Genomic DNA, 23,742 nt, shown 5'->3' with positions numbered 1-23,742 from the left:
ATAATACTAATTTTATGGCTGTGAATTAAGAGGCTTAACGTAAAAAAAAATAAAAAATATTTTAATAATTCCAAATATTGAACTTCAACAATACCTGTTCTCTGCAGTTGAAAAACAAACTAATTTATTAACATTTGTGTTGAGATTATTACAACTGTAGACTAAAAACTATTAATTGTCTAACAAGCGTTTCCAAATGCTCCTCCTAAATGTGTGAGCACTCTGCAGCCAACGCATTTAAAGCAGCAATGGTATATATATTTAAAAATATAGTGTAGTATATGCTGAACCTTATAGTTTTCAATTGAAAGCCTGGAGAGCAGTTCAACACATCACTTACAAGTTGACCACTAGATGTTGAAATATTTACATCAGCCTGTTCCACATGTCAATACGTTGGATTAGTCTAAAATATACTGCCAGAATAAAAAAATGTATGCTCAAGGTAACTCTTTTCCTTCTAGCTACATATTTTAAAAAGGCAAGCAAAGTAAGTCCGCCCAATAACATAGTCCTACTCTGAAAATAATTAACATGGCAACTCCCAGAAAAAAAATCTACCATTTTATAACTGCCGCAAGTCCAATATTGGCCCTACAAACAGTAGCTGTCACATGTATAAACAAAGGGCTCTTATATGGACAGTGGCGCACTAGAGGGGGTTTCTAAGGATGTGGGAAACCATTGTTTCCTCACCATTGCTAGTTTTTTTTCCTAGATGTTCCACTGGTTTACTGGGGGGGGGGGGGGGGGGGGGGGTCAGGGACAAGCAGGATAATTGGATTTGCTCTCATGTGTGCACCATGAGTTAGTGCACCCTATAATTAAAATACGCATTGCTCAACATAAATACAAAGGACTCAAACTCTCCACTTCATACACCGCAGTCAGACACTAAACACATGAGCTATTTGCTCCTGCACAGGAAGCTTTGTAATTTTAACTAAAGCTACTTGTAATGGTAAGTTTAAATGAATGTTGCTAAGCAGCTCTATGTGTCGTGTGGCTACACACTACAGTACATAGATCAGTTTAGCTGCAATGGTTAAAACTTACAATTACAACTAGCTTCATATAATTAGAATTACTAGGCTTGTAACACAGCAGCAAAAAGCTCACATGTTAAGTGTTTGACTAGGATACATGAGATTAGGTGTTTAAGTCCCTCCAGGGCATACAAAGCAATATATGTTAGAAAAACGGGGGTTTAACGAAAAATGACAAGCTGCACAAGTATATATACATTATAGGAGGTTTGGTGTTCAAATTCATTGCGTGTAGAGTTTTTAAGTAACTAGTTTACAACTAGAAACATTAGTTAATACTAGAAATCATCTATGTTCCTAAACCAATGTTTGTAACCAATGTAAAAAAAAGTGGTGTCTGAGGAAAGGGTGGGGCCAATATAAGAATACTTTTAATAGCATAATTTTGGCTCCACCCCATACCTCTACACATATACAGAAACTCTCCCTTGCGAATCCTGCATTTACCCCTCATGGGGTTTTAAAATAAGATGCGTTTTGTAAAGGTACTAACAAAAATATATTTAAAAGTGTTAAACGTTATATTTAGTTTCAAGGAAAAAGAATACTTTTTTTCCCATTTAGCTTTTAATTTTTTTTTGCATTTTGATAACCCTAAAACAGCAAATGAATTAACTTAACAGTTTTAAAGGCTGGGCTAATAAAAAATGATTCCAAGGTAAAAAAAAATTTTTATATTATTATTATTATATCAACATGTTTTTTCAATCAGGGATAACATTAACACAATCGATAAGCAAGATTCCATCAGCACGTTTAAGAAATGGGAACATTATTATTATTATTATTATTATTATTATTATTATTATTATAATATTCAGTTTAAAAGATGAAACTAATAAATTATTATGGGCTGGGGATATTAAAATATAGACCATTTTAAAAGTTAGGGATAAACTTCAAGTAAAAGTGTTGCTCTTTCTTTTTTCCCCCATTATATAATTGTGCTTTGTGGGGGTTGCTTGCAAGAACAGAATAATTTCAATATTGCGTAATGTTTGAAGATGAGTGAGAGGAAAGACGATACGACATAAAAATAGGAAATTAAGTAATTGAAGAAAAATGATGGAAAAAGAGGAAAGGAAGGATCCACATCACAATATCAGTATGGACAAGAGTTGTCGGAATGGTAACGAATATATATATATATATATATATATATATATATATATTTATTTATTAAAAAAAGAAAAACACGAAACGAAAAAATAAAAATGGGGTTAATAGTGTGAGGCAACACTTCAAATCAAAGAAGCGAACGTACCATTAGTCGGATGCTTTGCAAACGACACAGAAAATCGCTTTACAGCTGGCATAGACAACAGTTCTGAGGAAAAAAAAAAAACAAGCATCGGAATTAACATCCTGATTTTGGGCACTAGGACAGGCACATACAGACGCACAGGATCCTCGGAAAACACCCTGCAGGCACAGCTTGTGTTACAGCTCAATTATCCATTCAATGAGCATTAGCAGAAGCCACATGCATGAGAAAGCAGAGATGCTGAAGAAATCAGTTAATGTATGTTTTTCATGCACAAGTTATAGGTACCGTACCATATGTTCTGCAATAACAATATAACCAAAATGTGCACTGTGAGGTATTTAAATACAGTTATGTATTATAGAACGAAATGTTGAATGGATATAGCTAGGACATCCATCTTTATAGGTTTTGTGTCTAAATTAGATTACATTTCAAACTTTCAGAGATGTCTAAAGGGTGGGCTCAATTCAGCTTTGACATTGATGCACGTGCATTGCAAACATATATATTTTTTTATTAATTACATTTCGAACATAAAAAAGTATATTCTGAAAAAAATTGTGGATTTACTACTAACAATGATAGTGAATTTTAATCCATGTACTAAACTAATTTGATTAAAATGTAGAATATGGATTCCATCTGAATTCAACATTATAAAACAAATCTTGAAAGATTCAAAGGTAAACCAATAAAAGCAATAAAAGTATATGCTCTTTAATAATGTGGTCTGTACATTAAGCCCAACCATGCAACAGAGCATATATGATAACACAGTGCTCGTAGTACAATTGTACTGAAGCTACCATGTTTGTGTTATTGACATAATTCTGATACGCACAATATTAGAAAACCAAAACATAACCTTTGGTACAACCACTCAATAGTTTTTTTACATTAAGGCATATTTAGGTAAATGTCAAGGGATGAAGTATGTGCATTAAAAGCATGTTGTTTCTGAGCTAGTGGGGTGCAGTGTGTGTATGTGTGTGTGGGGGGGGGGTGTCATGTATTGCTAATGGGGTCTAGATACATGTTTTGCACTCTACTAATGTAATGTAAATTGTAAAGGCCTACTGCATAAATTTTTTCCCCACAAGAGAAAATTAGAAAGTGGTCTGTCTGAGACTCGGACGCAATTTTACTTTGTTTTCCAAAAACAATACATGTCTTATCGATGCGGAAGGTCCTGCCAGGTGTATGTAGCATAGACATAGAAAAATTTGTTGGTACCCTTCCACGAAACAGAAAAACCTGTATTTTTCTCTGAAATACAGTAACTTGAAAGTTACAAAAGTAATTATCATTGTTTATTCCATATTTAATAGAAATCAGACTTTGCAATTTATTTTTTTCATTCAACAGACTAAAACAATGAAAATGGCATGGGCAAAAATTCTGGGACCCTTAAAGAAATATTTTGTCACAACCAATAGAGGCAATCACTGCAACCGAGCAATTTCTTAGATCTCAATGAGTCTTCCGCACCTGTCAGCAGCTAGCTGTTTGATGGGTATCGTCTCCAGACTGCATCTTCCAGCTCTTTCCACAGATGTTCAAAAGGATTCAAATCAAGCTTATCGAAGGCCACTTCAGAACATTACAATGTTACTGTCTTATACAATTTTGGGTCATTATTCTGTTGGAGGACCTATGACCTGCAACTGTGACAGAGGTTTCTGGGCAGTATGTTTCACTTCAGAATGCCTTCACAGTCTTGAGATTTCATTGTGCCATGCACAGATTCCAGGCACCTTTTGCCAGATGCAGTACCAACAAATCACTGCCCTTCCTCCATGTTTTACAGTTGGTATGGTGTTCTTTTCTTTGAAATCTTAATTTTTTGCCTATGAACATAAAATTGATATGATTTGCCAAAACGTTCCTGTTTCGACTGTCCAAAGGACATTCTCACGTAAGCATTGTGTCAATATGTATTTTAGCACATTTCAGTCTGAACTATTTATGTTTTCTTTTCTTCCAGGGTCCTTGGTCTTCTTCCATGGAGGCAACTGTTGCTCAAAAGGCATTGGATGGTGTGATCAGACATGGACATACCTTGCCCTTTGCGTTGAGCTTGTATCTCTGTGAAAGTTTTACTTGGCTCTTTTTCTACCACTGTTACAATAAAGCTCTTAATATTACTTGCAAATGTAGTCATAGGAACATCAAGCTGCTTGTAGATAGTGTTCTAGCTTTTACCTTTAACATGTTTGTCTAGAATTTTCTTTCTGATCCATGATCAGTGTGGTGGACACAATGATATAAAGAACAGCTGAGTGACTACTTATATCCATTTAAATAGACTGAATGTCTGATTAGAAGATTGAAGACGTGCAATGCTAGTTCAAGAAAGCAATTCGTTTGAAATATCGATATAAATCAAATTATTTTTTTTCTTTTCTAAGCGGTACCAACAAATCTGTCCAGACCATTTTACTCTTCACAGTACCTTTGCTTTAGTCTGGCACACCCCAAAGGAATGCAGGTATACAAGATACATTAGCTTTTAATTTCATCACTTTTCAGGAGGAATTGTTTTGAATAAGCAGTATGTGTACACCCCCACCCCCCCAATTTGTCCATGTCTGTATTTAGGAAAGGCATTATTAGAAACAGTATACCACGTCTTGCACTTGCTAGAGGGTCTTATTCAAATAGGGCACAAATGTAATCACAATAAAAAATCCAACTCTGACAGTAAGAGCAGTAAATGCAATAGCAATATGACAAGAGGTGTAGCTTCACAAAAGAGCACAAAGAGAGGACAACTCTCTAAATCCGTTGGTCTGAGGAGGCACGGACAGGAGGATTTAGCTCTGCAGCCCTGGAAGAAGGTACAAACATTTTTTATTCCACGCCAATGGAATCTTGAAGTAAAACAAGAGATCAAGAAACTCATTATGTCCTTTTTTAGATAAGTAATACTTATTTAATTTGTCTTGAAAATTCTACACTCCTACCATACTGTAGCACCATCTTCTTCACCTACTCACTCACATTCATTATAGCTTCTTGGATCTGTTTGGGATAAGTCAATAGGAGAACTTAAGAGGCAGCCACAGTCCTAAGTGTAGCGCCAAAAAACAAAGCCTCCAGTTTCTCATTTTATATAAATACTGTGATACAAAATCATTAATCCTAGGTTGTTTTTGGTTGCTAGGATATTGGCCCCTGTGGGCATGACGTCATCACATTTACATCCGGAAGCCGGACAGAGACTGCCATGCCGGTGTTGGGCGTTATAGAGTTAAGCTTATGCATGTCACATTTATCCTTGGGGGAAAAAAAAAGAGGAAGAAAACAGCTGAAATGTCGGGTAGTAATTTGGTCTGATTCTTTTTAATCAAGTCTGTGGCGTGCCACCATCGTAGCTATATTATGTTATATATATATATATATATATATACACATACATACACACACACACACACATATACACACACACACAAACAGAAAGTTCAGCACTCACCAAAGCAAGCTCACTTATTTTCACAACATCAATAAATTAATGATGGGGGTTTAGTTAGTGAATTGGCCAATGCACGGAAGCCTGCAAACCGCTCGCCAAGGTACCCCATCTTCATGCAGGTCCTACATTATCACAGAGTCTCAAAAATTAAAACCTGTGGCCACAAGCTTTGTTCATGCACCCCTATGCAAGCCCAATTATCTTAAATCTGGGTCAGCTGTTCTTTAGTAATTTATCAGCCAGTGTCAGGTGACTAGTGTACCTTTAAAAGCCATGGAGTATTTGGCAGATACACATTAAACCAAGTAGGCATATTTGCAGTTATATTATGTGTGATACAGTTGCTAGGTTTTAATTTTTGAGACTCTGTGATAGTGTAGGACCTGCATGAAGATGGGGTACCTTGGCGAGCGGTTTGCAGGCTTCCGTGCATTGGCCAATTCACTAACTAAACCCCCATCATTTATTTATTGATGTTGTGAAAATAAGTGAGCTTGCTTTGGTGAGTGCTGAACTTTCTGTTTGTATATTTTTAAGCAGGTGGCCATGGGCACCCCACCCTATGAGTGGTGAGTGCAGACAGTGCACCCCGGTTCTGGGGTGGTGAGTGCTGTGGTTTTATATTTTATACAGCGTAACGCCGGCACTCTGGATGCCTCGCATTATAGATCACGTGCCTGAATCCATACGGGGGGTAACAGAGCAAAAAAATTACTCCAATTAGAATCTAGGTGGATCCATAGATTGGATACTCTACGACCAAAAGGGCTGAATGAGACACTGGGCCTTAGCCACTTCCTTTAAACGGCGAAAATGTATGTTTATCAATCTGAAAGTAATGACTGCTAAGTTATATTGAACAAGTTTTCACACTAAGTGGCGCTGTTACTAAATGTACTGCTGTTGTTTACTAAAAGAGGTGCAGTTTTATTGTTTTTATGCCTTGTCAGTACATCTGTGTAATGTTTATATGTTCTCTCTTTTTTAACTTTATGTCACTAAGTGCTTTTTATGTAATTTGGTAATGCACTAAGGAGGAATTTTCATGTGGATATGAATCAGCGCTTTTAATACACTTTACACAGAGCCACTTTATAAATTTTACCTGATGTTTACTTTATGCACCTTTAATGTTAAGCCAGGTGGCTTCCAAAAGCACTAGATGCACTAGATGCACTTTCTATCCCCAGAGTGGGTCTTACTCTAAATAAGTCTTTTTGATGAATTATAATATAGAATAAGACATAATGTCTTGGAAATTTCTGTCACGGAGTGCTGATTATTGGTCCCATTGATGATCCTCTGTTTTGTTTACAGCATCACCGTGGTTACCAGCCAGGGACCCGTTTTGTCACTTCCGCAGGAAGTGAGGGAGGCGAAGCCAGGTATGCTGGGACTGCGGTGATGTGCAGTGGGAAGTCTCCTTGGGTGAGTCTGTCTATATATTTCACTTTCTGCACTGTTTGTTCATCCTGATGAAGGGGATTTGTTCCCCGAAACGTTGATGTGATGTGATGATTTGAATACACACCTGTTTGCTTTTCAACAAATCTCTGAGTGCCGCCTCATTTTTTGATCTATCCATCTATCTATCTATATATATATATATATATATATATATATATATATATATATACACACACACACATATATATATATATATATATATATATATACATATACACACACACATAGATATACACACACATACACATATAGATATACACACACACATACATTTATATGTAATGACGGCACTCAGAGTCAGCGATAATGCAGATAAACCTGTATTTTGGTTGAGTACTTTTGAAGCCAGCACCCAGTCTTCAGGTCCGCACAGAAACACAACAAACACATACACTTACCCACCTTTAAACCCCTTGCGCATATCCACTCCATCCACTGTCAGTCACACTGCTCACTGGGAGCCGCCTGCCGGATCACAGCCTGAGTGATGCACTTCCGGTGGAAACCACTGCCGTCGCCCTGGTAACCGCAAAGCTTGCGCTCCAGCCGCTCCGGACAGCGTTCCACCGTACACACCACACAAGACCACCATGACTACAGACTTTTGGGCGCAGAGACAGAGGGCCATTACGTGGACCGGACAGATGCACAATACACATATATAAAACAACAATCATTACAAACAAATGAACATATACAGATAAAACAGACAGTATGAGCAGTATAGAAGTGATAAGTGATACTTAAAAAATAGAACTCAAACTTCCATCTTATTAATCTGTGTAAGCCAATATACCATACAGAGAATGCACAGCACACAAAAAAGACCTTTAGCATATTACAGCCAAATAGCCACACATAGTAGAAAGAGACACAAATAAAGCTAACATCAATTTAGACCACAGAACTCCAACTGATCTTATCATTAAGACCTCCTGGTTTGATGGTACCCAGTCGCAGAATCCAATGGGACTCCTTTATTAACAGAGTTTTAGCCCTATCTCCTGCCCTTAGAGATTCCGGCACATGATCTATAATAAAGTACTAGTGAATGTTGTTGTTCCTTAAAGTGCAGAGGGACTGGTTGGTCCACATTTTTCCCAGCTCAAGATAACCAAATAAATATATATATATATATATATATATATATATATATATATATATATATACTCAATTGAAGCATGCGATATGCCGATTTTTATTATCTTGAAGTAGACACTAAAGCATATGGATAGCCTTCCGCTTCCCAAACTCCGTTGGAAACATACTTTGATTTAAAAGGCTAGAGCGTACAAAATAATTGTTTAAAAAACAGTTTCAGCAATTTAACTGCATTTGACCAATCAGACGCAGGCTACAGCTGTCATCATCAACATCATCAGTTTACAACTTGTATCCGCCTTCAGTTCCCTCCAGTCATCTTTATGGACCATCATGGCTGCAAATTGTCTCAACATGCATATTTTGTACCCTTGCCAACTGACACCCTGGCACCTTTGCATAAGCAATGGTTTTTTTAAAAGGCTGCAATTTGTGTTTACATCCAAATGTGAATAAGGCTCACAGTGTATAGGTGTTTTCTGGCTTGTGGGCGAGTATCTAAAATGGCATGCAGCCAAGTCAGACTGCTCTCTAATGAATTCATTTTCACCACACTTATAATGATATCAACCTTCTAAGTGTCTTAACGTGTCTTCTTTTAGACTACAATTACTCGTTCTTAATATTGTGTGGTAAAATGGATGGAGTAGATGAGAACTTAGGAGGATGTTAACCCAACGTGCACCACTTGGTAAGAGAATTTTTATCTCTGCTGCCAGACCTTGCTGTATCTATCTGTAAACATGCAGACTGATCAAAAATATTCCTTTTTTCAAGGGAGAACAGGTTTTACTGCAATAGTTTCAATGTATAAAATCTAGAGAACATTCAATCCTTATGTAAAGAAATGCTTAGGGGCAAAAGGGATTATCGAAAAGAGGGCTCAACAAAAAGTATGCTGAGCAATGGTGCACTCTCACGGAATAAATAATGTAAAATTAAGAAATATAGTTTACTTTTTTTCATTTCAATAAAACATTTTTTATACATAGGGGTATATTCAATTGCAGTCGAAAACTGCCGTCTGTCGAAAAGACGTCAGTTTTCGACTTTTTAAGGTCGAATCCTGATTCGACCTATTCAGAGCTTTTCGACAAGTCGAGGCATTCGACTTGTCGAAAAGCACGTGGATCTGCGGAATAGCTGCCGATCCACGTGTTGATGTCGAAAACGGGGCCAAATTCGACAGGTTTTGGCCCCCTATTCGACTATCTCAATCCGACATCAAAATGATGTCGGAATGAGATAGACCCGGAGGAGGCGAGGGGGGATCGAGCCGCAGGGAGACAGGGGGACAGCCGGCGGGCATACAGGAGATCAGCGCTAAGATCAGCACTGCAGCTGGATGTCACTCACCCGCCCGACCTCACGGCAGCTTCCACCCGGCTCCAGCACGGTGCTGGAGCCGGGTGGAAGCTGCCGTGAGGTCGGGCGGGTGAGTGACATCCTGCTGCAGCGCTATGGTAGCGCTGTCTCCTGTATGCCCGCCGGCTGTCCCCCCACCTCTCCTCCTCTGCGTCCCATCTTAATTCGACTTGAAAAAGTCGAATTAAGATGGGTATTGAATAGGGGTTGTTGGATCCATTCCGACAAATACATGTCGGAATGGATCCGACTTTAATTGAATATACCCCGTAATCAGTAGAAGATCAAAAATCAGTGAAAAGAGAGAAAAATGGGAGATGTGTAGAGAAAATGAGTGTTTATAAACACTGTTTACGCTATTATCTTCTGTAAACACCAATTTAAAAATCTCACAATGTTCCCCTCCCAGGAATAATTGGATAACGGAGAATGATATTGATTCTCTCTCAAAAACCACTGTGTGTGTTATACAGTTATAACCGATGTTAGTCTCAGTCTACATAGCCATACAGAATAGAATATGAAGTCTCATTTACTGTACTCAAATATATCATCTTTTCAACAGCGCAAAACGAGTGATGTTAAGTGAACAATTGATATCATTTGTTTTAATTTGTTTTCTAATATTCTGGTATCTCACTGCCACAGTCAATGGTCACTTTTCTAATATTATTGTTATTGATCTATTTGCTGTCTTTGACACTGTCGATCATCATCTTTTCCTTCAAACTCTCTAATCTATTGGTCTCTGTGATTCTGCCCTCTCCTTATTCACCTCTTGCCTCACTGGTCACTTCTTTTCTGTGTCTAACACTAACCACCTTCACACCTCTACCAGTCAGCATTCTCCAAGAGCCTGGACCTCTACGCCTCTCACTTTACACCTCCTCCTTTGGAATACCCATTACTTTCACTGCTCTCCAATAACACCTTGCTGAGAGCAGCAAAAAGATATAACAATTCACCCCAGACAGCTCCCCAGTCTTTGCTTGGGTCATGCTTTCTGCCACCTTATCCCAATGCATAGCATTTTCTCAAATTAAATGACCAAAACTGAAAATCTTCCCCCTCTCTCTTTGTTGATTACATCTCCTTCCTGGCCATCTCCCAGCTGCTGCCTAGATGACACCCTGGTCAGCTCCCTGTCCTTCACACACACACATAAAAAATAAAATAATTCTCATTCTTGCTGTTCCCACCTCCGCAGCATCTCTAATATCAAGCCCGTTCACTCCCCTGATGCCACCAAAACCCTCATCCATACACTCATTATCTCCTGGCACTACCAATGTAATTTCCTCCTCCCTGGTCTCCCCTTTACTTGCACTTTAATCTATCATGAATATTGCTTGTCATCTAGTTTTCCTTTATAACAGCTCTGTAATTGCCTGCCCCTCTGCACCTGCTTTAGTGGTTTCCCATCATCCTCAGAATCCAGTTCCAACTCCTGAAACTCACTTACAAAGCACTTAATTACTCTGTCCCTCCTACATCTCCAACCTTTTTTCTGTACACAATCCCTCCTGTCAGTTCCTCCTCCGATTGCTGCGTCTACTCCACATGGTGACCTACTTACATCACTGCCTCAAAGATACCTTCCGCTCTGAGCCCATTTCCAGAACTCATTTCTTTGTGAAAAACAGACCTTGCTGGCAGTCTTGCCAGCTTGAAATGGGCACCAAAACACATCTTTTAAATCAAAGCCTACCACATCTCCTCCTATATATCAACACTCTCCACCTGACCTTCTCTTCTCTCCAGTCCACTCTCTCAAGGGCAGGGATCTCCTTTCTCAGGTTTGTCCCCAGCACCATTCTTGCTTCCAGTGCCCCAGATTTTTATAGCCCTTTTCAGCAACTTTAACTCTGTGCCCTTGCTACTAGTTGGGTACAGCCTCACCAAATACTGAGCTGGCATCTGCCTGTCAAGAAAAATTAGTTATGGTATACTTGGCCCTTGCCCATGCGTTATACATGTGCTAGGTCTACAGTCACTATGTTGTCGATTAAAGAATGGCAACAGCAGTATCCTGACATGGCTGTATTGCAACATAAGGCATTTCTGTTTTAGTAGCATAATGCCCGCACGGTTAAAATGCTTTAAATGGCCTTACAAACTTGTTTGGTTACCGTTGCCTGCTTTCTTGTGTCTATATCGTCACTGTTAACATGGTGACAGTAGATACACTAACTACATCCAGTCCGCGCCTTACCTAGTTTGTCAGTTTATTGCTCTAGGTTATTTCATCGATACGTTTACATTGTTATTGTTGTCACCTAGACAACGGGGGTGCGCACTGCTGACTTCACTTCCCTGCGACGACCACAGTGTGGGAGAGCGGGTATCGGCGCCAAGCATAAGGAGGGACTGGGACATAAATGAGTGAATATACATGTTACTTGATCTTGAAAAAAGCACATTAAAAGGCGCTGAAACGTTGATACACAAGACAATTCTGAATATATATATATATATATATATATAAATACACAGATGAATTCGGCACCCACTGTCTTGTGGACAATTACAGACACTTCATTGCCATCCTCCAAAGTATGTAGAGACCCAATATCTTGAAAAAGACAAGGAGGCACTCAAAGTCTTATTCAAGCCAAGTTTATTGCTCTCTACGTTTCAGGGGTCAACCCATTTCATCAGGAGAGAAAATACAAATAGACATGACTGGTTTCAAAAGCCTTACCTGCCTGGTAAAGCTTGTTAAACCAGTCATGTTTATTTGTATGTTAGCTCCCGACGAAAGGTAGAGAGCAAAAAACTTTGCTTGAATAAGACTGCGAGTGCCACCTTGTCTCTATCGAGATATTGGGTTTCTATAGAATATTATATATATATATATATATATATATATATATATATATATATACATACATAGATATGGGTGTAGTTCGTTTTATCGACAGTGTCTAGGTAGACAATGTTTAGGTCGACCACTATAGGTCGACAGTCACTAGGTCGACATGGATGGAAGGTCGACAGGGTTTCTAGGTCGACATGTGCTAGGTCGACAGGTCTAAAGGTCGACATGAGGATTTTTATTTTTTTTGGGTGTCGTTTTCTTCGGAAAGTGACCGGGATCCCAAATTAGTGCACCGCGTCCCCTCGCATGGCTCGCTTCGCTCGCCATGCTTCGGGCATGGTGCCTTCGCTCCGCTACCGCTTCGCTCGGCACACTTTACCGTTTCAATCGTAGTCCACGTGGATCGTTAAGTATGAAAAAATCCCCCCCCCAAAAAAAATTGTGAAAAACTCATGTCGACCTTTAGACCTGTCGACCTAGCACATGTCGACCTAGAAACCCTGTCGACCTTCCATCCATGTCGACCTAGTGACTGTCGACCTATAGTGGTCGACCTAAACATTGTCGACCTAGACACTGTCGATCTTCAGACCGGATCCCATAGATATACACATACATACACATACACCCACAGGGATGTAGTCATACTACATCCCGATCCCTCTGAATCTAGACAGTGGGCATGCCCCGCAAGGTGCTACGTTGCCCCCCCCCCCCCCCCCCCTCCACCCCCCCGGCATTCTGCTGCAGGTATCGCGTTCGGTATGATCCCCAGCGCCGGTCAGCCATACCCAACTCTGTATACATTATTTGTCTTTGCTTCTGTGTTTCACTATTGTTATGTAGTGCTAGTCATAGACATCAAAATGTACAGAATGGTAGTACAATTTTACCCAATGTAAAAGAGGTAGTGGATACTTTTAGTACTGTATGATCAAAAGGCAAGAGTTATATGAAAGTGATGCCCTTTATTAACTAACTAAAGATCCACAACATTACATGACGAGCTTTCATGGCACAAAAGCCCTATGATCAGGGAAAATCCTGAATGAAGTACAACTATGTATTGCCAAGAGACCGTGGATAAATGTACTGACACTCCACATGCCACAGAGTTCATGCCGCACCTGCCTCGCCTATTATCGTGGCGAAGCAGGAAGTGTTTACTGCAAAATGTATGCAGAAATGGGTGTGAAAGTGGGTGAATGATAAGCCACACCTTTGGTGAATAGTTCCAAGCCAAATAGCATGTCATTTTAGTTATCGACGCATGCGTGATTAAAGCAGTGAGACAAGAAAATAAAAATGTAAGTAAAACTTTGACAACCTTGCATTAATTACTGCTTCCTTCACACCATTCACGTGAGGAGAAGCAGATATCAGCTTTTTCAACTGGAGAAATGGTTGCAGGAGAGGAAGCCCTACGGTAAGTTCCTTTTCTTTCTAGTGATAATGGTGTCTTCTAGCGCTGCAATATGCATGCCTACTCTAGCACTTACAGGCAGATAACGCAGGCAAATATTGAGAAAACAATACATACAGGGATTATCCCTGCTATTACAACATGCAAGGCCTCACAACAATATGGGAACGGATACATACAAAAATAAAGGCAAGATTCTAAAATGCAATATTAATATCTCTAGATAGCTTTCAGTTCTTAGATTGTGGCTACATCGAAATGCAGCAATACAGATCTTCTCAGACATTTGTTTTTCATTTCTATTTGTGGGCACTTACGCCTATTAAATGAAGTGGCTGCTTTTTGTGGCACTTGAAATCTGCAGCCTTGTTTTAGAAGACCTTTAGTAGGTCTCCATATTAGATTAAAAGTGACAGTATCTATCGCAGTAGCCTTTCATTTCCCCAATACTTACTGTATGTTGGCTTGTTTACACAAACTATGTTTTTTTTTTCATGGGTTGAGGTCTTCAAGCTAAACAATGGTGAAATCATGTAATTGGTTCAAATTTCTAGCATGTATGTGCAATGCCCATAACAATCTGACCAAAGTTTATAGACACTATTATTGGTCATGTTGATAAATTCTTCTGCAAATGACCCCCACGAACAGGCATGAGGCACAATAACGTATGTAGCCAAACTGGCCTCTGGACTGGACCATGTGTGACTAATATTAGTTATTTATTTTTATCATAAGTCTCAGCTGTCACTAATGCGGGTCATATATCTAAAGGCCCAATTCCCGTTCTTCCAATCCGTGGACATTAACGATCTGTTGCGGAATTGGAAAATATTTCATGTATAAAAAATCTGATTCCTATCATTTTTGGGTCAAAATCGGTGAATCGAGGATTTCCAAAAAGTTGGGATTTCCCAGATGCCCCAAACTCAGGCATAAGTAGCATTGGAGATTACCCCGATACCTTCCAGATGTATGGGCCCCTTAAGTCACTAACCTTCAAGAGCCCACTGAAACAGTGAATCTAAAACACAATATTCTTTTAAAACACAGCTTGATAAATATTATAGGTAAAAAATAGAGCAATAATATAATCACTGGTGCCAAGAAACCTGAAATGCAGTATAGACCCCAAATCATGTCATGTTATTTGAAAGTTCTAGCAGAAATACATATACTTGAGAGGTCATGGAATAATTAGCTTGCTGAAGTAGGATGCACAAACTTTGTGTTATATAAAAGTTGCAATTGGCACCACAATCTTCTCATAGTTTCTCAAAATTGGCTAAAGATTATCATCATCATCATTTATAGAGCACTACAAGGTATCCACAACACCGCACATGGGTAAACAATACAATGGAAGAATACTACATAGGAAAACTGTAACAAAATGGTGCAACCAAATGTAGAGTGATGCATCTCTGTGAAAGCAAGTAATGAAAATACACTTGGAAAGGGAAACCACCATCCAGTGATCCTGTACTCAACAAGTGTGCAATCACACAGGATCAGAATCGCTGGTGGGAGATGGGAGACGGGGGAACAGAAGTGCACTAGTAACCGGGATAGTGCTAGGAGTAGAGTACAGAGGAAGAGGGCTCTGGCCTAAAACTAGTGTAAACTGGAAAAGAGGGTGGGCTGTTTCACCCACCTCACTACCCTGCCCAGGTACAGTATATGTAACCAGCTTTAAGCAATGATGACAGAATGTGTTCTGATTTTAGGCATACTGGGCTTGATACTGAGTCATACGTAAGGCAAATACAATTCTGAATAGCAGCAACAAACACAATGCTAATACGATTATATGCCGGTATTCTGAGTCCCACACACCTATGCAGCTGCGCTGCCCCACTCCTCCATCTGCAAGAGCATTGGTAAACACTATCATTGACATTTTTGCATACCCCATGCTAACTGCAGGAGAGCTGTCTGAACTAGGCGTCCACTTTGCCTAAGCAGAACACAGAATAGTGTGTAGCAGGGGTTCTCTTTAGTGTGTATACCAGTAGCACCATTCTGCAGTCACAGAAAAGCAACTGACACGCTAATGACTCTGAATCACCCGTAAATCCACAAAGATAAATATGCAGCACATGGCACATGCACAGTTAGTTAAAAATCTGGCCGCATTCGGACTTGTGTGTGAATCGTGCAGACAGTGTGCTCAGCACTGCACCTTGGTCCCCAAGGCAGCTGCAACACTTGCCTACACGGCGCTTTAGCCTTATGTACAAGGCAAGAAGAAGTAAAGGTGCCAGAAAAAAAAAGATGGAAGACAACATTCTGATCTTAGGTAAAAATAAAGAAACTAACTAAAAGTTATGTCTAGCAATTTAGGGAGAGCACAGACTGGAAAGAATACTATTGGAGATCACGATAATATATTAGATTGACAGAAGGGGAAAACAAGCTCATCCTGCAGTGCTATTTGCTCCTATACTTATATAAACTAACTTATTTTAAGCAGAAGCATAAGGATTTTTTTTTTTTTTAAAGGGACGAGTTTCCCATATAGTAGGGGGTTGTTCTACACAAAGGACTAAAATGCGTCATCCTTTATGTTCAATCAAATACCACCCAGAAGGAGATCTCATTTATAACGTAGGCACATTTCGACAAATGCAATAAAAACTTTCAGATACAAACAAGTGGCCCATGCAGGGAAGACAGTCCTCATGTCTCCTAATGATGAACAAAGCATTGTGCTAAAAGAAAAAATAATTCATGAATGAAAAGAGTGACAATTAACTCTGCAAGAGTTTGTGTAGGCTGATTTTCTAAGGGCAGTTTCCAAAACTGAGATGTGGGCCACGCGTGTTTCAATTTTGTGAACGACTTCCCTCTTAAATTATTTAATGTTCCTTAGGATTCTTTGTAAAAACTTTCTACTATATATTTTGTAGTAACTTTCTTGTTTTCAGTTTTCGGAATCCAAATAAGCTTTAAAATCCTCTTACTTCTCACTGGAGTCCTAGCCTCACAGGCAGATCACTTCACAGCAGGCATCAAGTCCTCCCCAGAGCAACACTTCTCCACAAGTAAGTTGCCAACTGCAGCAATCTCTTATAGCCTCATCGCGTCCAGCAGTGGCCGCCAGGATTTGTAATTCTAAGTTGTGCACTGACCATACATTGGCAAAACCACTGGGGAACTAGCACCTGGGTCCGGTATTAGAGGATTTCTGATTTCTCTACTGACCGGAGTAGGATACAAGAATGTGGTTTTGGATTACATCATTGTTAAAGAAAATTTCCGAGATAGCTTTCCTATGCATTTCCCCTGAAAAAAATCACTGGCTCTAGTAGATAATTTAGGTCTAGTAATGACTATTGTAATTATAACTATTCTAAAAAAATCATTTAGAATTAGTTAGTTAATTATATCAAAAGGAGGCAATATATGGAGTTAAGTGTTTTGGGTAAATTCCATCAACCACTGTATGCTACTGGAACCACAATTTGTGGCTGTGCACCCTTCTCGTTATTATGGTGGGAAGACATTGGGCCTAATTCAGAGTTGATCGCAGCAGCAAATTTGTTAGCACTTGGGCAAAACCATGTGCACTGCAGGCGTTTGGCCGCCGTTTTGTGGGCGCGGTCCGGCCAACGCAGGCTTGGCCAGACTGTGCGGGTGGCGGGCCACATCGGCTATGTGACGTCACACGCAGCCGCTGCGACCCGGGCAGCAACGAGTAGCTCCCGGCCAGCACGCAAAAGCTGCGCTGGCCGGGAGTTACTCCTGAAGTGCAGAAGCATCGCCGCTGTGCGATGCTTTTGTACTTCTGCAGGGGGGATGGGCAGGCCAGACATACGGGTGGACTAGCCCTGTGCTGCGCGTTTCCCCCGCATGTCAGTGTGCCTGATCGTAGCCCTGCAAAATTTTGCAGTGCTACGATCAGGTCTGAATTAGGCCCATGGTTTTGCCCAACTGCTAACAAATTTGCTGCTGCGATCAACTCTGAATTACCCCCATTGCTTGTTTATTGCTCACACTTCTATGCAAAAACAAGTAAGGTTTTCCTCCCTAATTTCATCTGAACCATGTGGGTAGTTGGTTCTGTTCTTTCCATGCCAGCAACTTTTGCACATGGTATATTTACTAACACATATACAGAGCATAACCAAAAACCTTGTATAAATTCACTAGACAACTGCAATGCTTGTAACCTGCAGCCAAGCAAATGTAGGTTAGCACAAACCCAGCCCCAAAAAAGTCAGTGGTGCAACAAGCATTTAGCTAGTACCTTAGACAGTTGAAGAAAGCCACAGCTGTCCCATGACTAGCCTTATGAATATATTGATCACAGATATTTACTGCTAATACAGAATCTGTACTATGATCTCTGTCCAATAATAAAGATCAAATCATAGAAGGGGATCAAGAGACACAGTGAGTGTTTAAGGTTACATTAGAACCCATTTTGCCCCACATTAATTACTCACTTATGAGTTGAATAAGGTATTCCCTTTAATAAAAAACAAAGATATATATATATATATATATATATATATATATATATATATATCCGTTACTGATAGAACATTGATGCTGTTACCTCCAGGCATCTGCAAAGTTTGCAGTATTGTGCTGGATGAAATAACTGGGATCTCTGCCCATCACCGTTGACACTACTTGGCTCTTCTCCCTGCAGGAGCAACTCTGCTCTCTCTGCAGCTCTATTTAAAAGCCTGAGACCTACAGTACTTTCACTTGTAAAGCCATTTAAAATCATTATAAAATTAAAATGGATAACAACGCAGACATCAGAAATCCACTGTGATTTAAAAAGAATTGCCATTTACCTATGCCTTACAGCTCTGTATTAGTGATCACGTCAATTGCAAATATTAGAGCATTATTACAGGACATTTAATGGTCATTGTCTCATAGGATTCATTGCACGCAGGAGCGCTGCACCCCGCCCCCTCCCTTCTGAGGCTGACCGGTTAAGTACATCACAGCATTTGGATACAGAGTGCAGCTGGTTTATAAGAAACGTACCGTCTTTGTAAGTCAGGCTGGCAGCGGCGCTGATTTTTTTGCGGTGGCTGCGTGCGTAGTCTTGTAGGTTTGGAGCGCTGGAGGAGCCTCCCAGCACTGTGGTGCTGAACAGACCAGTGCACTGTGATCCTGGAAAGGTGGTGATTGGGGATTAGTATTCACACAGATCTAGAACATGCCATTATAAACCTATGACCCCGGTTAATGGTGGCCATCTTTCCATTTGGGGGGATTTGATCCTTATCTGTAAATATTGAAACACCATTGTTACTTGATGATTTAGTACAATTAAATTGGAGGGAAACAGCAAACAGGAAATCACAAAATCATTCCATAAAAAATGGAATTTATTGATACATATGGGTCAAACGAAGAAAGGTTAGACTGATACACTAGTGTATGCAGGCATAGTATCGTTATTCCAACGGAATATCAGTACTAAAACAGGACTACAGAGAGAGACATAAGCGGGCACAGACTTATCTCTAATAGGATTTCTATTTTTTTTCCAATTAAAAAAAAAAAAAGTGTCCTTATCCAACTCGCTGATCACGTCTAATTCTACACATTTGTCAAGTCACCTCACTGCGTGTATGAAAGGATTACTACAACTGTACTCCGCTTGTACAATGAAGCTCCTTCATAATCATATGAATATTATTTCAGAAACTGCATTTTTTTTTTAAGAACTTCACATATGTATCAAGGAAAGTCAAGCGCATGCAAATGTGACTGGGTTAATGCTGCAAGTATCATGACATGGAATATCCGCATGCAGATCGTGAGCTTTCAGAGATACACTCAAAGGAAGACAAGTAAAGTGGTAATTGCTTTTGTACAATGGACAAAAACATCAAACTATAGAAAACATACACAATTTTTTTATTTTTTTTTAGGAGTTGATTGCAGAAGGAACTGTACTCTTTTATATGTGAACATTTATACTGTTTGCAGACCACATACTGTATAAAAAGCAATTTTTTATATAAACTGAATGCTCAGTCACTAATGGATCTACAAGATCTAAAGTAATGGTATTTGTCATGATTACAGAAATAAAGAATATTAATGAATGGGGGTAAAAAGAAGAAAGCAGTGAACTGGGGATACATGCACCATAGAAACTGAATGTTTTCCCTCTCTCCTACCCACAGCAATAGTAAACCCCCAATACAACAAGTCCCAGTATCTTATAATGGTGGAAAGATAAGGCAACACAGGAATGTGAAAAACGATGACCCAAGAGCAAGACATGAGAGGAGATGGAACAAAGGTATGCAAAGATTTTATGAAACGAAACCAAGAGGAAAAAGGTGAATGAGAAAGATGCGCTGTCAAGAACAAAAGAAATTGAAAGGATTCTTGACAAAGAGCCATGATTTCCATGATCCGCCATCAGATTGCATGTATGTATCAAAGACATGTCCAAATGCAGAAGACACAATGAGGCCGCAGAGACCATAGTTCCACAAGCACATGCAAAGGCATGAGACAGATAAGAACACCAGAAAATAAATACCTAGATAATCACAGATATACACCCACCACTCACACAGACAACACAATTACAGCACCAGAAAATAATAAAGTCACCAAAAAAAGGTTGAATGGAATGGAATGATTTAGCGATTAGCAACACAAAAGGAAATGGTGGAACTCTACAGGTCATTTTGAAAATGAGACTGTTACCTTGGTGTTTGCAGTGACAGCATGGCTTGATGTTTAATGCATTGAGATGTCGCCTGAGCAAGCCCCAAACACACAGCATATAGCACGACTGTTAGTTGTACTATAGAAGCAGCCAACAGCAATGCATGCTCAGTCACTAATCCTTTACCTCATCACCTCTCTCAGCTTTAACTGTATATTGACTATTAATGATATTTGGTTTCAAGCCCACAAAACTAGCCTATCTTGGATTTGTTAGCGTCTTTACAACAGTCTACCACATGTGTGTCCATTGATGAATATTGATAGAAGACTGATGGACTGATATTACTTACACAGTCCATGGTGTTCACTAAAACATTACTGTGTACTCACCAAAGATATCATTTCCATGTATACTCATTGTACAGGATATATAGCACATCAGATCTCGAGGGATGCAAAGATGCTAGTGTCTCCAAGCCTCTAAATATAACTTAATGTGTATATAGACTCATTTACCATAAACCATGACCCAGGAAACGCCTGAACCACAAGCCCGAGAATTGCCTTAAAGTTAGCAAATTACTGTGGGTGCTACTACCTTGTGTTAAGTGTGTATGCTATTTGATATACTTATTAAAAACTCACATAACTGCCTACTTAAAATTATTCAAAAGGAAAACACACGTTTAAAAAAATATATCTGAGTGCACATAATATTATACTGAAATATAAACACTTACAAAATATAAATTGACAATTATAAAACATATAACATGAGACAGATTACTTACCAGGATTCCGTAGCTGAAACAGACGTTTTCACTAAAGCATATGTAGCACCATAGTGTTTTATTTGAAGGCCAGAACCCATTTATGCTTTACACAAACTTGTCCTTATTTCTTTAATAACGGTTCCTCAAACATTAATCTTACTGAAAATATTTCTGTACTTACCCTTAAACGTGTCTGACTGAACATTCTGAACCCATCCCTATTATCATTACATTTATCTCCAGAATACTCTGAAGCAGAGTAATACACAAGACAGGATACTGATTAATATGGAAATGGACCCTGCACACAGGTCTATAAACTGAAGCATAATAGGAGTTTGTACACTGGTCTATCCTCTAGTCACAGAGCATTCTGCTTTGGGGAACATGGTTATTTAGGATAGAAGGAATATATTTACGGATTGGGTGACTTTTGTATTTTTCCTCAAGTTTTGATTTTCAGCGTTTATTTGTTGTGGAATTCGCTACTCATCATTCCTGGCTTCTCACAGGCATACAATCAGTGTTTCACAGTGGTAAGAAAATGTACTATAACAAACGCTATATAATTGGTAGTTATCTTGCTTTTATTTTAACAAGACAACCAGGGAAGGAAAGTGAACTAATGAAAGGGATAGATGGTGTATAAATGTAATGCATCTTTACCTTCTGCTTCATATAACACAATTTATATGCCATGGGAGTTGGCAGGATTGTCTGCGTTACCTCCTTGGCAGAGAATGTGGTACTGGTAAGAAATGTAGGGTTATCTAAGACATTTCTTTATCTCAGAAATGTGACATTATTCTTGCGGGCTATCCCACTTAAAGTGTGATATAATACAACAAAATGCCATTAACGTGATGATTTAGAAGGGTAACTGAACGCCATCATTTGTAAGGATAACAGATGGCCTAAGGCTAAGACGCCCATGTATAAATGATGAGCAAAACTGAACTGAATATTAACATTATACAATTAAATGACAATTTGCACAGTAAACAATAAACTACAGTAAAATTAAATATGAATTCATCTCTCACTGTTGTAATACTATAGTGACTACACAGAAGGTAACTGAAAACCCTTAGAACGCAGTCACATACAAAGCATCATTCTCATGGGTTACAGTGGGTTCAGAATAAACTTAGAGCATTAACTTTTTCCCTCTATGAACTTTACTGGAAAAGCAGACGGGATCAAACATACCTAAACCGCTTTGCTTCATGTCGGAGGGCTGCCTGGCGTAAGAGGTGAATAGACGGTAGCCACCAGATTTAGAGGAGGTTTCCGAAAGCACCTGTGGGAAGAAGATCGTGGCGGCTGAAAACTATTAATTTGAATGGTACATATATGTGCACAACAAGAACAAGCATGTTTACAGGACAGAAGATCTTTGTTAAGGAACGTACACGGGGAAAGGAAAAACATTATGTACACATATATCTACTATATAAATCCACAGTTTACAAGCGAAGATCGTGACATACAAGCGTAAAACACGGCGGAGGCAACTAAAAAAATTAGAAATCCCTAGCACACCTAGGGAGGAAGACAGCAGCACAGAGTACATCGGGAGAGAGCATAACTCCAGAATTGCTGGAGCAATGTACTCAAAAATTGGTACACATATGCCTTACAATCTGGGAACAAACACTGTGGGGGGAAGACACCCCTTGCAACCCTAGGGGTGAGGCAGCAGCACTGAGTATTTCAGCAGACAGCATAACTCTGGAATGCCTGCAGCAATTTACAACAAACTTGGTACACATATGACTTACACTCTGGAAACAAACACTGTGGGAGTCAGACACCCCTAGCAACCCTAGGGGTGGGACAGCAGCCCACAGTATGTCAGCAGACAGCATAACTGTGGAAGGGCTGGAGCAATTTACACCAACCTTGGTATACATCTGACTTACAATCTGGGAACAAACTCTGTGGTGGTTAGACACCCCTAGGGGTGAGGCAGCAGCACTAAGTATTTCAGGAGAAAGCATAACTCCCGAATGCCTGGACCAATTTACAACAAACTTGGTACACATATGACTTGCAATCTGGGAACAAACACTGTGAGGGTAAGACACCCCTAGCACCCTTAGGGGTGAAGCAGCAGAGTTTTCCAGCAGACAGCATAATTTTGGAATGCCTCGAGCAATTTACACCAAACTTGCTACACATATGACTTACACTCTGGGAACAAACACTTTGGGGGTAACACACCACTAGCACCCCCTAGGGGAGGGCCAGCAGCACAGACTATATCAGGACATGCATGATCCGTCAGTGATGACAGCGCTGCATGTGACACGGGCAGTGACATGATGTGAGGAGGGCGAACCCACACACT

General features: G+C 39.6%; 1 protein-coding gene across 26 annotated transcripts in view; it reads right to left on the bottom strand.

Moving 5' to 3' along the window:
- Window positions 1-23,742, bottom strand: part of PPIP5K1 (diphosphoinositol pentakisphosphate kinase 1) — a 281,975-nt gene that overhangs the window by 59,542 nt on the left and 198,691 nt on the right. For 15 of the 26 annotated variants that reach the window (XM_063925882.1, XM_063925883.1, XM_063925886.1 and 12 more), the window contains 3 exons: window positions 22,602-22,692; window positions 18,967-19,095; window positions 2,311-2,373 (listed from right to left, as the gene is read on the bottom strand). In XM_063925882.1, coding sequence (XP_063781952.1) covers window positions 2,311-2,373; window positions 18,967-19,095; window positions 22,602-22,692 — 283 coding nt within the window. The remainder of the gene's footprint in view (window positions 1-2,310; window positions 2,374-18,966; window positions 19,096-22,601; window positions 22,693-23,742) is intronic. The other 11 variants (XM_063925890.1, XM_063925898.1, XM_063925904.1 and 8 more) reach the window with 3 other exon arrangements.

Source organism: Pseudophryne corroboree, chromosome 6 (genome assembly GCF_028390025.1).
Source record: "Pseudophryne corroboree isolate aPseCor3 chromosome 6, aPseCor3.hap2, whole genome shotgun sequence".
Classification (NCBI taxonomy): Eukaryota; Metazoa; Chordata; class Amphibia; order Anura; family Myobatrachidae; genus Pseudophryne; species Pseudophryne corroboree.
Note: the sequence above shows the minus strand (reverse complement) of the source record. Positions and strands in the feature narration are given on the sequence as shown.